The 12,837-nt window shown below is 44.4% G+C and overlaps 1 protein-coding gene across 1 annotated transcript in view; it reads right to left on the reverse strand.

The window, feature by feature from the left end:
- Window positions 1–9,525, reverse strand: part of LOC104021535 (protein Hook homolog 3) — a 105,248-nt gene extending 95,723 nt beyond the window's left edge. The window contains exon 1 of the mRNA XM_087770978.1: window positions 9,298–9,525. Within this exon, the coding sequence (XP_087627104.1) occupies window positions 9,298–9,354 (57 nt within the window). The 5' untranslated portion in view covers window positions 9,355–9,525. The remainder of the gene's footprint in view (window positions 1–9,297) is intronic.
- Between the last annotated feature and the right edge of the window lie 3,312 nt (window positions 9,526–12,837).

Consider the following 12,837-nt stretch of genomic DNA (forward strand, 5'->3'; position numbering starts at 1 on the left):
TCTAGATAACAACATAAGAATAATACCAAAGAATAATACCACTGTGGGGCAGTCTGTAAGGCCTCTTCCTGGCAACAAGGCCTGGATAACAACCACTGATAAGATAGGGATGTGAGTGTAACAGTGGGTGTGAATGGAACACCCACAACTGTCTGAGAGGGCATTTGCTGCAAACTGATAACAATGATGATGACCATCAGCTGGATTAAACAGGGAACCAGGGAATTACAAAAGAGACTTGGCAGGAAGCGGGGTGGGGGGGGTGGGTGTGGGTGTGGGTGTGTGTTGGTTGGGGTTGTGTCAGCGTAAAAAACGAAGTAGAAAAGAAGCAGTAAAATTTTGCAAATGTGGAAAAAGAAATGGCAACAGAGAAACAGTGAAACTGGGTTTGATGCTGCCAGAAGTGGCCCTGCTGGCATCACAACCTCCACCTAGGCCTAGCAAAGCAGCCTCCTCCCTCATGAGTAGCCTGCATCCAGCTACTGGGCTGGCAGTACAGGGTACACCAAGTAGGGGTCCACCCCTCGGGGTGCAAAGGTGACCTCTTGGGGGGCTTTCTCACTGGCATGTGCATTAGCAGATTGTAGGGAGCAGCATGGGCACACCTAAAGCTGCAGCACCCGCATGTTCCACATGAGGGGTATGCAAGTAGGGTAACCCACACTACCAGAAGGGGAGGTGTGCTTGTTACCCTACACTGCCTGGGGAGGAGTGTTAACTCTGTGTGTGCATGTGTGATTAGTTTAGGAGTAGCAACAGAAGCATGTTTAGAAATATGTAGGTGTTTATTAACATTTTGTTGGTGTTTAGTATTGTGGCTTATCTGTTGTATTATTGATATGGATTCTGAATGTATAGTTCAATTATTGCTGTTTAATCATGTATTGTTAATAAATCAATAAAACACTTTCATCCTCATTTGATTTAAATCATGTCAGTTGAAAAGTTTTTCCCTGCAACAATCCACAAAGTTTAATCTATCAAAAATAATGCAACTATTCTCTAAAAGCAGACATTGGTTTATGTGGCAGAACAGCATTCAAACCCATTAAGAAAACCATTGTTATCACAGATGAAGACTGCCAGATTACTGGAAAACTGAATAGCACCAGAAAAGTACACCTCATTTAACCCCTATTTAAACAATGTTTGACATGCAAAGGTGTATAGTTTTTATTTGACAGCATAAGGCAAAACAAAGTCCTTTAACTTCTTGGATAGGGTTTGGAGAAGAAAGCTTATAAGACTAGTAGTTCAGATTTAAACACATTTCAAACATTATGTTAAAAAGCATAGATGAACACAGATAACAGTTGTGCCCCTGCAGAATAAAGAAGTCATTTGAAGCCCAGAACTCCACCTTCTTGCAGGTATAGCTTAGATGAAAAGCACCATCTTTCTTTATTGACAGATGGAATAAAGAACTCTTCCCCCAAAGGTACTGTGGTGGGTTAACCTTGGCTAAGGGCCAAATACCCACCCAGCCACTCACTCCCCCTCCTCAGCAGGACAGGGGGAGAAACTAGGATGAGAAAGCTCCTGGGTTGAGATAAAGACAGGGAGATTGCTTACCAATTATGGTCACAGGCAAAACAGACTCAAATTGGGAAAAATTAATTTAATTTAATTTAATTTATTGCCAATTAAAATAGATTAAGGTCATGAGAAACAAAGACAAACATTAAAACACCACCTTTCCTCCCCCCTTTCTCATGCCCAGCTTTACTTCTTGTCCTGGTTTCAGCTGGGATAGAGTTAATTTTCTTCTTGGTAGCCAGTATGGGGCTGTGTTTTGGGTCTAGGATGAGAACAATGTCGATGATACACTGATGTTTTGGTTCTTGCTAAGTAGTTGCTAAGTGGAGCTCACACTGGTCAAGGACTTTTCAGCTTCCCATGCTCTGCCGGGTGAAAAGAAGCTGGGAGGGGGCAGAGCCAGGACAGCTGACCCAGACTGGCCAAGGGGCTATTCCATACCACATGACTTCATGCTCAGTATATGAGCGGGGGGAGTTGGCTGAGGGGAGGGGCAACGATCGCGGCTTGGGGGATGTGCTGGGCATCGTTGGCGGGTGGTGAGCAATTGTAGAGTGTATTGCTTGCTTTGTATTACTGTTGTACTATTATTACTTGTTTTTATTATTATTGTTATTATTACTATTACTACTGTTCTATTTTTATTTTACTTTAGTTATTACACTGTTCTTATCTCAACCCACGAGTTTTCCCCTTTTGCCCTTCCGATTCTCTCCCCCATCCCACCGGTGGGGGAATGAGGGAGCAGCTGTGTGGTGCTTAGTTGCTGGCTGGGGTTAAACCACGACACTTCTTTACTCCAGACTCCTCACCCCCCCAAAGCAGCACAGTGCATAACAGTTTGTCTCTGCCGCTCCTTCCCTCCCACATTTTCCCCATAATAAAGCTAAGAATACCTTCTTGCCTGTGGCAAACAATCTCCCTTAAAGCTTTATCTTATGTAACCCTAGAACAGAGGAAAGGCTATGCCCCATTAAATGCTCTGCAACTCTGAAATATGCAAAATACAGACTTTAATTTCCCAGATCTTCTAATACACCAGAAACATAAACAGTGTAAATACACACTTGCTGTCCAGCTTAGATATCTAAATTCAGTTCCCAGACAGTCTTAGCTCCCAACAGTCAATGAGACCTCCACAAAGAATATACAGTACTAGTCAGAAGCTTAGTTAGATGGCACAAATAATATCCATGAGCTCCTCGGTGCAGATATGATATCACCCTCAGAAGAAAAAATGAAAGCCTACAACTTTGTGGTTGGTGATCAATGACTAGAACAAAGAGGCTTAGCTAGTCTCCTGCAATCCTGTCATTCACAAGAAACCAAAACAGGCACTTAAATTATAGGCTACACAGGAGACACACAAAGACCAAAAGTACTATAGCACAAAAAGTAAGGAAGTAACTGAAGAGGAAAGGAAAAACATAGCTTAACTAGTGGATTCCAGCAACTTTGACTTACTTCACAAAGGGACCTTGATACAAAAATTCACGGATGCTTCTCCTCACAGTCTGAATCCCCCAAGGGAGAAACAGAGTATTCAGAGAGTCCCTGAAATGAAACTCAATAGCAACGAAGTTACTATTAAGCAGGTATCCTTTATTGCAGCGCTGGGCAGCACTGGGGATTCTCCACCATAAGTGCTCCACCGATTTGGGGGACTTTCAGAGATTATATACTATAAAATCCTACATATTCACAGGATTTCCGAGAAATCATTTACATAAACATGAGATTTCCTGGAACTCATTAACATATGCAAATGCCCAATCCGCATGCGCAGTTGTCTCCCGTGGTGGTCTTCAGGTGGTCTTTGGGGGTCTTCAGATGAAGGCTCGTAGCCTTCTTCACTGTGTTCGCTGATTGACCTCTACTTCTGCGCAAACTCAGTCCCAGCATCACCTAAACTGTGTCCTTCAAGGCTGTTGTCATCCTATTGTGACTTCCTATCTTCCATGCATTTGTTCTCCCAAGGCCCAGTTGTCTGAGATGGGATTATCCCAGAGCCCCCTTATCTTACAACCATTCTATCTACCCCTAAATCACAAAGGCCTTTCTTTTGTTTAGTTAAGTGACTAAGATATTTAAATATCCTCCTTGCCCCTAGGCTTTTCAGGAGGCATTTTGATGCAGTGGCTTTGTCTATCTTGGCTTTAACCCTTTCAACCTTACAAAAAAAATTCACAAGTACCCTTCTTGAAGGATCAAAGTCTCTATCAGGAGTTGCTCAGATGGCCTCTAGATCTCATATTAATGCAGGCAGATCCTTCCAGTTTGGAATGGGTACTGCACAGAAGACACAAACACCACACTGAGGAAGTTTTTCAGCCAAAAGGGAGAAAGTCAAATAGAATAGTAAGGATCGATACCACATAAAGAGCTAGAAATACTTTCAAAATGGAAGTAGCCAAAAGAGAGGCCTTGAACAGTATTTACAAAATGACCACTTCATAGAGAGTTTCAGCACCTCTGCCAAGGAAATAATCATCTAAATTCCTCTACCTGCAGAAAGAATTTTTATTTGGCCTTCAAGACAAGAAGAAAAGGAAAGTAGGTAAGGTACAATTCAATGGAGGCAACATACAACAGAATAACATACAACAGTTACCATGACAGGGGAGGGACAGTTGCTGACATCTCCATTGCAGTCTGCTACAGAAGACCAGCCAGCACTGACCTCTTTGAGGAAACCTGCTGGTTAAATAGCAAGTGCCGAGCAACCTTCCCCAGTATTAGACCTTAGCTCTATGTTTGATAAAAATACTAAAAAACAACACACTCTAAAAACAACACATTGAAAAGCCTGCAGTCATTCTTATTTCAGATATGGGCATATTACAGTGCAACTGCCACATGCATGTATGAAAACTCTCCAAGGTCTTCAGACGTGGCCAGAAGATATAATTGAGTTCAAAACACTCCTGATGCAACACCCACAGCAAAGAACCTCAGTGTCTGTACCTTGATCAGTCATAAGTTTTAAAATAGAAAAGATGCTGTGTACCTCTATTAGATATGCTGAAAGAATTTTAAAAACACAGCAGGTTTACTCCACAGCCACACTGTTCTAGACTGCTTTGGTTGCAATGCTGTTTCGGTACCTATACTGTATTGCCTAGAGTAGTCTCAGAAGAGGTTTTTGGGAAATTTTGTTTGGTAGGATACTAATTCTGCAATGACAGTGGGCTGCAAACACTGCTAAGGCTTAGAACAACCAGTTCTGATATGTTAGTAGTTGGGCTCCAGTCCCTTGCTCAGTTTCACTCCAGTTGCTGCTACCCTGGCTGCCTCAAGAACCATCATGGCAATCTGCTGAAACAGCAGGAAACAAAAGCTTTCTCAGGTGTTTAAAACCCTGAAAAAATATTATTCAGGAACATATACAACAATGCTCTAAATCCAAAAGATAAATGAAATCGAGCAATGCCATAATAGAATCAGAGAATGGTTGAGGTTGGAAAGGACCTCTGGAGGCCATCTTGTCCAACTCCCCTGCTCAAGCAGGGCCACCTAGGGCCATTTGCCCAGGACCACGTCCAGATGGCTTTTGAATATCTCTGAGGAGGGAGACTCCACAACCTCTCTGGGCAACCCCTTCCAGTGCTTGGTCATCCCCAGAGTAAAAAAGTGTTTCCTGATGTTCCGATGGAACCTCCTGTTTTTCCATCTGTGCCCATTGCCTCTTATCTTGTCACTGGGCACCAATGAAAAGAGCCTGGCTCTGTCCTTTTTGCACCCTCCCTTCAGGTATTTATATACATTGATGAGATCCCCCCCGAGCCTTCTCTTCTCTAGGCTAAACAGTCCCAGCTCTCTCATCCTTTCCTCATAGGACAGATGCTCCAGTCCCTTAATCATCTTCGTGGCCCTTCGTTGGACCCTCTCCAGTATGCCCATGTCTCTCTTGTACTGAGGAGCCCAGAACTGGACACAGGACTCCAGCTGTGGCCTCACCAGGGCTGAGTAGAGGGGAAGGATCACCTCCCTCCACCTGCTGGCAATGCTCCTAATGCAGCCCAGGATACCTTTTGCCCTCTCTGTGGCAAGAGCACATTGCTGGCTCATGTCCAACTTGGTGTTCACCAGGACCCCCAGGTCCTTTTCTGCCAAGCTGCTTTCCAGCTGGGTGGCCCCCAGCATGTACTGGTGCCTGGGGTTGTTCCTCCCCAGGGGCAGAACTTTGCCCTTCCCCTTGTTGAACTACATGAGGTTCCTGTCAGCCCATTTCTCCAGGTCCCTCTGGATGGCAGCATGACTCTCTGGCATATCGGCCACTCCTCTCAGTTTTGTGTCATCTGCAAAGTTGCTGAGGGCACACTCTGCCCCATCATCCAGATTATTAATGAAGATGTTAATAGAATCACAGAATGGTTGAGACTATAACAGAACTCAAATAATAAACTTTAACATAACCCAAAATGGTGAGGGGAGTATTAAAAAATAAAACCAAAACATTTATAGGTAAAGTGGCTTGCTCTGGTTTAAAGATATCAAATATAGTAATCTCAGGCATGCAATATATGAGACTTGAGGGATATTCTCATCCATCAAAAGCACAGGTTGTCAGAGAGGAGCAATTTCAGGTTGCCTACATCAATGCCAGCAACACAGTTTAGGTTGAATAGTTTCTCAGACCTCTTTGCAAAGCTTTATCTCCTCAAAACATTGACACACCAGTTGAAGTACTTCATTATGGATGTGAGTTGCTTTTACAAGCAATACAGGAGGTTAAACCAGTTCTTAAGAACAAACAATTTTTCCAGCACAATAGATCTCAGATGACCAGTCTTTTCTAAGTTGGAACAGCTCTTTTGCCATCTAAATGAGCAGTTTCCCAAGAATCATTAGGGGACTTGAGGGAAGAGCCAGAAAAAGAAAAGTTTTATTTATTTATATTACCCATTTCACTTGAGACTAAAAAAACCTCAAGGTCTCTTTTGCAAGTTTCATGTCTTGCAATTTAAGGGGAGATGCATCCCAGCCAATCAAGTGAAAAACCAGCTCAGCCAAAACAGTTTTTAAATCCAGATAGGGCCAGAACAAAAGCTAATTCTGAATCACCTTTATTTTTTTTTTAAATATGAACTGAGCCATTTTCAAAGCCACATTCACACAAAAATATTGAAATGGGTAAAATAGCAAAATAATCCCACACATTCACCTAAGAAACACAACTGTGTTGACTAATTCCAATGCCATTTAAGAATTATTTACAAATATTTCTGCTAACCAAAACCAGAAGAAGCTAGGTCAGCATGCAAAGAATGGGGAAGAAAAATTTGAAGGGTATAGATTAGCTGGAATATATAAATAAATGGTCTGTGGGATGCTAGACTTCAGGGATACTGCTTGGTCCATCTCTATGGACCACTCCTACAGAGATGGACAAGGATCCATCTGCACAGATGCAATTTCATGATCAAGGAGTGTAAATACTTACTATTGCTTAAGAATGATCACATGTCCAAGTACATAATTCCTACAGATGGACAATGCCATAGAGCAGAATTAACATTTCAAACTTTCCCATTCTTTCCTGTTCCTTGTCACAAGGTGATTTTTTTAATGGTTCAGATTTGTAAAAAAAGTTCAAAAGTAACAATAAAGTTTACTACTGAACAAACTGATTGCCTCATCTTCAAATTTGAAACATGGCAGGGACAATCACTAGTTGGTTCCAATACTTTTCAGTGCCATGCAAGTTAAAAAAAAAGAAAAAAAAAATTTCCTAACAGCTCACAAGCAGATTTCATCTAGATATATTGGTCCTCATCCCCTCCACAAACAAGAACCATTATTTTATTTTACTTCATTTTTTATCAGCACTATCCCAACTTCTACTGGACCTGAGCACACGCAGAAGTTGAGCAAGACAACAGTCCTTTAGAATACATATAGAGCATTGTTTCATATAATATTTAGCTGTACAGAGAAGCTTCCTCTCCCCCAAAGAAGCCTTTGCCTCTAACTATGCATTTTGTTAGTCCTCTAGCTAGCTAGCAAATACTTTAATGTTATGAAATATTTTTTAGCATTTCTGAAATTTTATTTAAATTAGTTTAAAACCAAATTTGAACAGCATATTTTAATTAATTGTCAGACTATTTCTAGTCCTAAAATCTCTTTAAGAATTATTGACACAGACTTTCATATAGCAGCTTTGCTCTAACAATACAAAGATATTTTAATCAAACCTAAAATTGGATATGAAGTAGGATCAACAGATCAGATCACTCTTAACAGACCACTATGATACAAGAGAAAAATAAATAATTACAATAGCTCACAAGGATATTGGTTGCATGCAGATGATGGGAAGCACAGCAAGAGTTAATTTGTAGGTTATTTGAAAAGTTAAAGAGCCAAGAAGCAATTTGGGACTGGGCGGGTGGGGAAGTGGGAAGCATACATAAAAGAACTAAAGGAGGAGCACATGGATGCTAGCAACATATAGCAACAGGTCTCTTTCTATCATCCCCTTGTAAACCTTCCTTCCTTGTACCAGTCTTAAAACAAGCCTCTCACTTGGCTTTTCTTTCCCAGGGTTCATACACACGTATGCTTCCTCATGAAGCTCAGCAGTACTCTCATGTCTTCTCCAACATCTGGGGGGGAGGGGAGGGAAAAAAAATCATAGAGAGCAAAAAGGAGGACAAATAACAACCTTGGTTAAGACACAAGAATTATCAGGAATGCAAAGGAAAGAGAGACCCTGGTGCAGCTAGGGCATAATATAAACATCTCTTCCCATAAAATTCAGTCTTGTGTACATTCCAAGCTACCCACTCCCTTTTAACAGGTATTGGATGTCCCTTCCTTATCCACTTCGATTTTCACAGAGAAACATAAATCATCATTTTTATACTCCCAATAATTTTCATGAACTTCACAGCTTACTCCAGCTCCCACCTTTTACAGGCTAAGTTTCTAAAAGCCAAATGAGTTATTGTTGAAAATAAACAGAAATATTTCACAATTTCATATAGTAGATATTTACTTGGCAATTTTCTTAATGTGTGTTTGGGAAGCCAATGATTCTAGAGAGCTAAACCAGCAAGTCGACTGCTAATGAAATGGCAGTTTCACAATTATGTTACAGTTACACAGGTATGTTCCATGTCTCAAAATACAAAGTAGCTGCAAACACAGGTTCAATGTCTGGTAAGTTCTGGCTGTCCTGTGAGTAAAAGCACACCATGAAGCTACTGATGCATGCAGTCCAGGTCGAAAACAGGCAACGGTTAGGAAATACAGCACAAGAACTTCGCAGCTATGAACAGGACAGGCACAAGACATGAGAGGCCGGGGATACACAATCAAAGCAATGGATAACAACTTGCCCACCAAGTCCAGGCACACGACAGGAAGGAAATACACACCAGACTCTCCAACACACTGAAACCTGCTTACTCCTGTGCAGGCGCGCGCGAGGAGCAAGCTCCTTTGTTTTTCCCAGCAGAAGCAGAGTTAAGGCTATGGAGACCTCTACGTACTGAGGTTACGACTCCCCATCCCGCCCCGGGGCTTTGGTCAGGCGGGGCAGGTCCACCGGGGCTCCGCCGACCCCAGAACTCAAACCCATCCGAGAGCGAGGGTGTGTCCTGGGACGCTGGGACTGCGGTGACAGAGACCCCGGAGCCACCCGTAGAGCCGCGGAGAGGAAGACCGGAGAGGGCGGACAGACGCGCACCGCAACGGATGACTCCAGCCAGACTACCTTGCTCCAGGCGAGGCGGCCTACTGGGCCCAGGCACTCACCCATGTAAGGAGGCTCTCCCCAAGCTCGGCCCGTTCTAGGCTGTCCACGTTGAACATAGCGGAGCACAGTGATCCTGCAGCCACCAAGGTAACTGTTATAGGCTAGATCAGTAGCCAAAGTGGTACTCGTCGCCTTTTCACCCCGTCTCAAGCCAGGCTGCAGTGCAGATACGTCACTACGACCTACCAAAATCTGCCCGCTGGTTCCGCCTCCGTCACTGCTACTATGTCACGCTAACGAGGGCGGGGCTAAAACTAGCAATTCAGTTATTGCAGTACTCCACAGAGAGAGGGTTGCTTATCGCTGTCCTTTTGGTACTTAGGGAAAGGGGAGTTGGTGGCTCGGGATGTGGTATTGTCTGCTCGTTCGTTCTGAGGGTGAATCTGTCTTTTTCTCCGTTTACTGGGAAACCCTTTCCTTGGGCATGCGCCGTTTCTTTTTTCTCCGGTTTCGGGGGTAGGTTTGTCTGCCGTTCCGGGCAAGCCCTGCTACTGTGGGGGCACTCGCATTGCTCTGAGGGGCCCTTGTGGGATTGGTGTCCCGGAGCACCAACATCCTGTCCCCAGGCAGTCTCTGAGTGCTGGTGGACTTCAGCTCTGCGGGGAAATGAAAGGGGTCTAGGCTCCTCAGGGAGGCCCCTAAAGGTGGATCGCACAGAGCACTCTACTTGCCACACTGTGCCAGGATGGCCTGGGCACCCTTGTGTTGACAAGTGTGAAAGGTGCGTTGCTTGTGTCTGTATGCGCATTTCAGCTGAGACACTTATTGCATGCATATATTCTGCATAAGAGACCTTAGGAAGTCACTAGTGATATTTAACTGATATTGGAGCACATGCCTTAGCAAAGATGATGCTATGGTTACTTTTATAGAGTTTGCAATGGCAATTTTTGTTTATTAAAAAGTAAGTTCCTTAAGAGGGCTAGAAGTCCTCTGAAGAAGTTCTCCACAGGTTGACTTCACTTGCCTTATATCTCTCCTTTGCTGTAGTCCTACAGTCTGAATGCATAAGTAGGAACTAATTTAGTGGGTCTCTGACAGGTTGCTCATAGGGTTAGGAGGGAATCTGTGCTATAATCTAACTTCCAGTAATCTCCAACTTCAATAATGTGGTTTTGTGAGGATACTGCACCCAAAAAAATTCACTTACTAGTAAGTAATATAGTTTGACATGTGGAAGGAGTAGCCTTTAAAAGGAGATTTTTTTTTTTTCTCCTCTGGAAAAGGACATTAACTTTCTCTTAGTAAGATCCTGCTTATCCACCATTAGATCATGTTTGCTTTTCAAAATGGGGGGGGGTATAAGGGTATGTAGAACATGAGAGCATATGTTTTATTAAGGTTATCCAAACCAGGACCTTTTCAATGCAAAAGAAGATAATAAGTAAAGGGGGAAGCAATAAAGATCACACAGAGACACAAACCTGATAGATGAGGGATAAAAGAGACAATGCCAAAGACCAAAAGTCTTCAGTCACTGATTGATGGGATATTCAAGGGGGTCTTGTGTGACTATGCAAAACTTATTAAGGAATTTTTAGGGGAAGGGGGTAGGGGAGGAACAAAGGGGGGAAATAGAGATGAGGGGATATAAAAGGGCCAGTCACATGTAAACCATGGCTGATCAGTGTACTCGTCTGATGAGCCCTGTGCCTGATCACCACAGTCTGTACTATTTTCTTAAGTCCTTTCTTAGCTATCTCTCTGTCTACCCCATGTGTATGTATGCTGCAAGGACTAAGTGCCAGCTACTGGTGAGATGGGCGTGAGTGGATTTGGTGCCAGCAACTGGAGTCAGACTGGAGGTGTAGGCGCCCCGTGGCCTGTGATGTCAGTAGCTGGAGTGAGTGGGAGTCCTAGGGCAAGCAACTGGAGCGGATGGGGGTCTCAGCATCAGTAATTTGAGGGGCCATGGGTCTTAGGTGTGTGTGTCCTTGGGTCTTAGAGTGTGTCTGGGATGCCAGCTACTGGAGGGGGGGGACTGGCACAAGTGCATTCAGGGCCAGCAATTGAACTCAGACTGGGGGTGATGGTGCTGGCAACTGGAGCAGGTGAGGGTCTTGACTCCAGCCACTGGAACGAGACCAGTGTGTGTCCCAGGCGCAGCTCCTGGGGGGGCAGGGTGAGTGAAGCAAGTGAGGGTCTTGGTAACAGCAGCTGGAGTGGGGCTGTGGGTCACAAGCTGTGATGCCCCAACAGAGGAGTGTCTGGGATTTCTTTCCGATTCCAGGACTAACCAAGCAATCACTCAGAAGAAATGTATGCCAAGTGAAAAAGTAAAAAAAAGTAAAAAGTTTATTTAGTTCTTCTCTACTGCAGCTAGATAGATATTTACAATTGATCAATACTTTAAGGCCTTATTTCAAATAACACAGGTGCACGAATTATCGTTCTCGCCCATGTCCCATGTCCTGCTGGGTAAAAAACTAGCTGAAAGGCCGAGCCCAGAGAGTGGTGGTGAATGGAGTCAAATCCAGTTGGTGGCCGGTCACGAGTGGTGTTCCCCAGGGCTCAGTGTTGGGGCCGGTCCTGTTCAATATCGATGATCTGGATGAGGGGATTGAGTGCACCCTCAGAAAGTTTGCAGATGACACCAAGTTGGGTGGAAGTGTTGATCTGCTGGAGGGTAGGAAGGCCCTACAGAGGGATCTGGACAGGCTGGATCGTTGGGCCGGGGCCAACTGTATGAGATTCAACAAGGCTAAGTGCCGGGTCCTGCACCTGGGTCAAAACAACCCCATGCAACGCTACAGGCTGGGGGAGGAGTGGCTGGAGAGCTGCCTGGCAGAAAAGGACCTGGGGGTGTTGGTTGACAGCTGGCTGAACATGAGCCAGCAGTGTGCCCAGGTGGCCAAGAGGGCCAATGGCATCCTGGTTTGTATCAGGAATAGTGTGGCCAGCAGGACCAGGGAGGTGATGGTGCCCCTGTACTCGGCACTGGTGAGGTTGCACCTCGAGTACTGTGTTCACTTTTGGGCCTCTCACTACAAGAAGGACATTGAGGTGCTGGAGTGTGTCCAAAGAAGGGCAACGAAGCTGGTGAAGGGTCTAGAGAGGAAGGGTCTTATGAGGAGCTGCTGAGGGAGCTGGGGTTGTTTAGCCTGGAGAAGAGGAGGCTGAGGGGAGACCTTATTGCTCTCTACAACTACCTGAAAGGAGGTTGTAGCGAGGTGGGGGTCGGTCTCCTCTCCCAAGTAACAAGCAATAGGACAAGAGGAAACTGCCTCAAGTTGTGCCAGGGGAGGTTTAGATTGGATATTAGGAAAAACTTCTTCACTGAAAGGGTAGTCAGGCACTGGAACAGGCTGCCCAGGGAAGTGGTTGAGTCTCCATCCCTGGAGGTATTTAAAAGACGTGTAGACGTAGTGCTTGAGGACATGGTTTAGTGGTGGACTTGGCAGTGTTAGGTTAACAGTTGGACTTGATGATCTTAAAGGTCTTTTCCAACCTAAACGAATCTATGATTCTATTCTATTCTGAGCCACCCCTCTGGTATTACTTTCCCCTGGAATGGAAACTGCGCCAGGTCGAATCGCATC

The sequence above is a fragment of the Nipponia nippon genome, unplaced genomic scaffold (assembly GCF_047370975.1).
Source record: "Nipponia nippon isolate SJK-2023a ecotype South Korea unplaced genomic scaffold, ASM4737097v1 scaffold_34, whole genome shotgun sequence".
NCBI lineage: Eukaryota > Metazoa > Chordata > Aves > Pelecaniformes > Threskiornithidae > Nipponia > Nipponia nippon.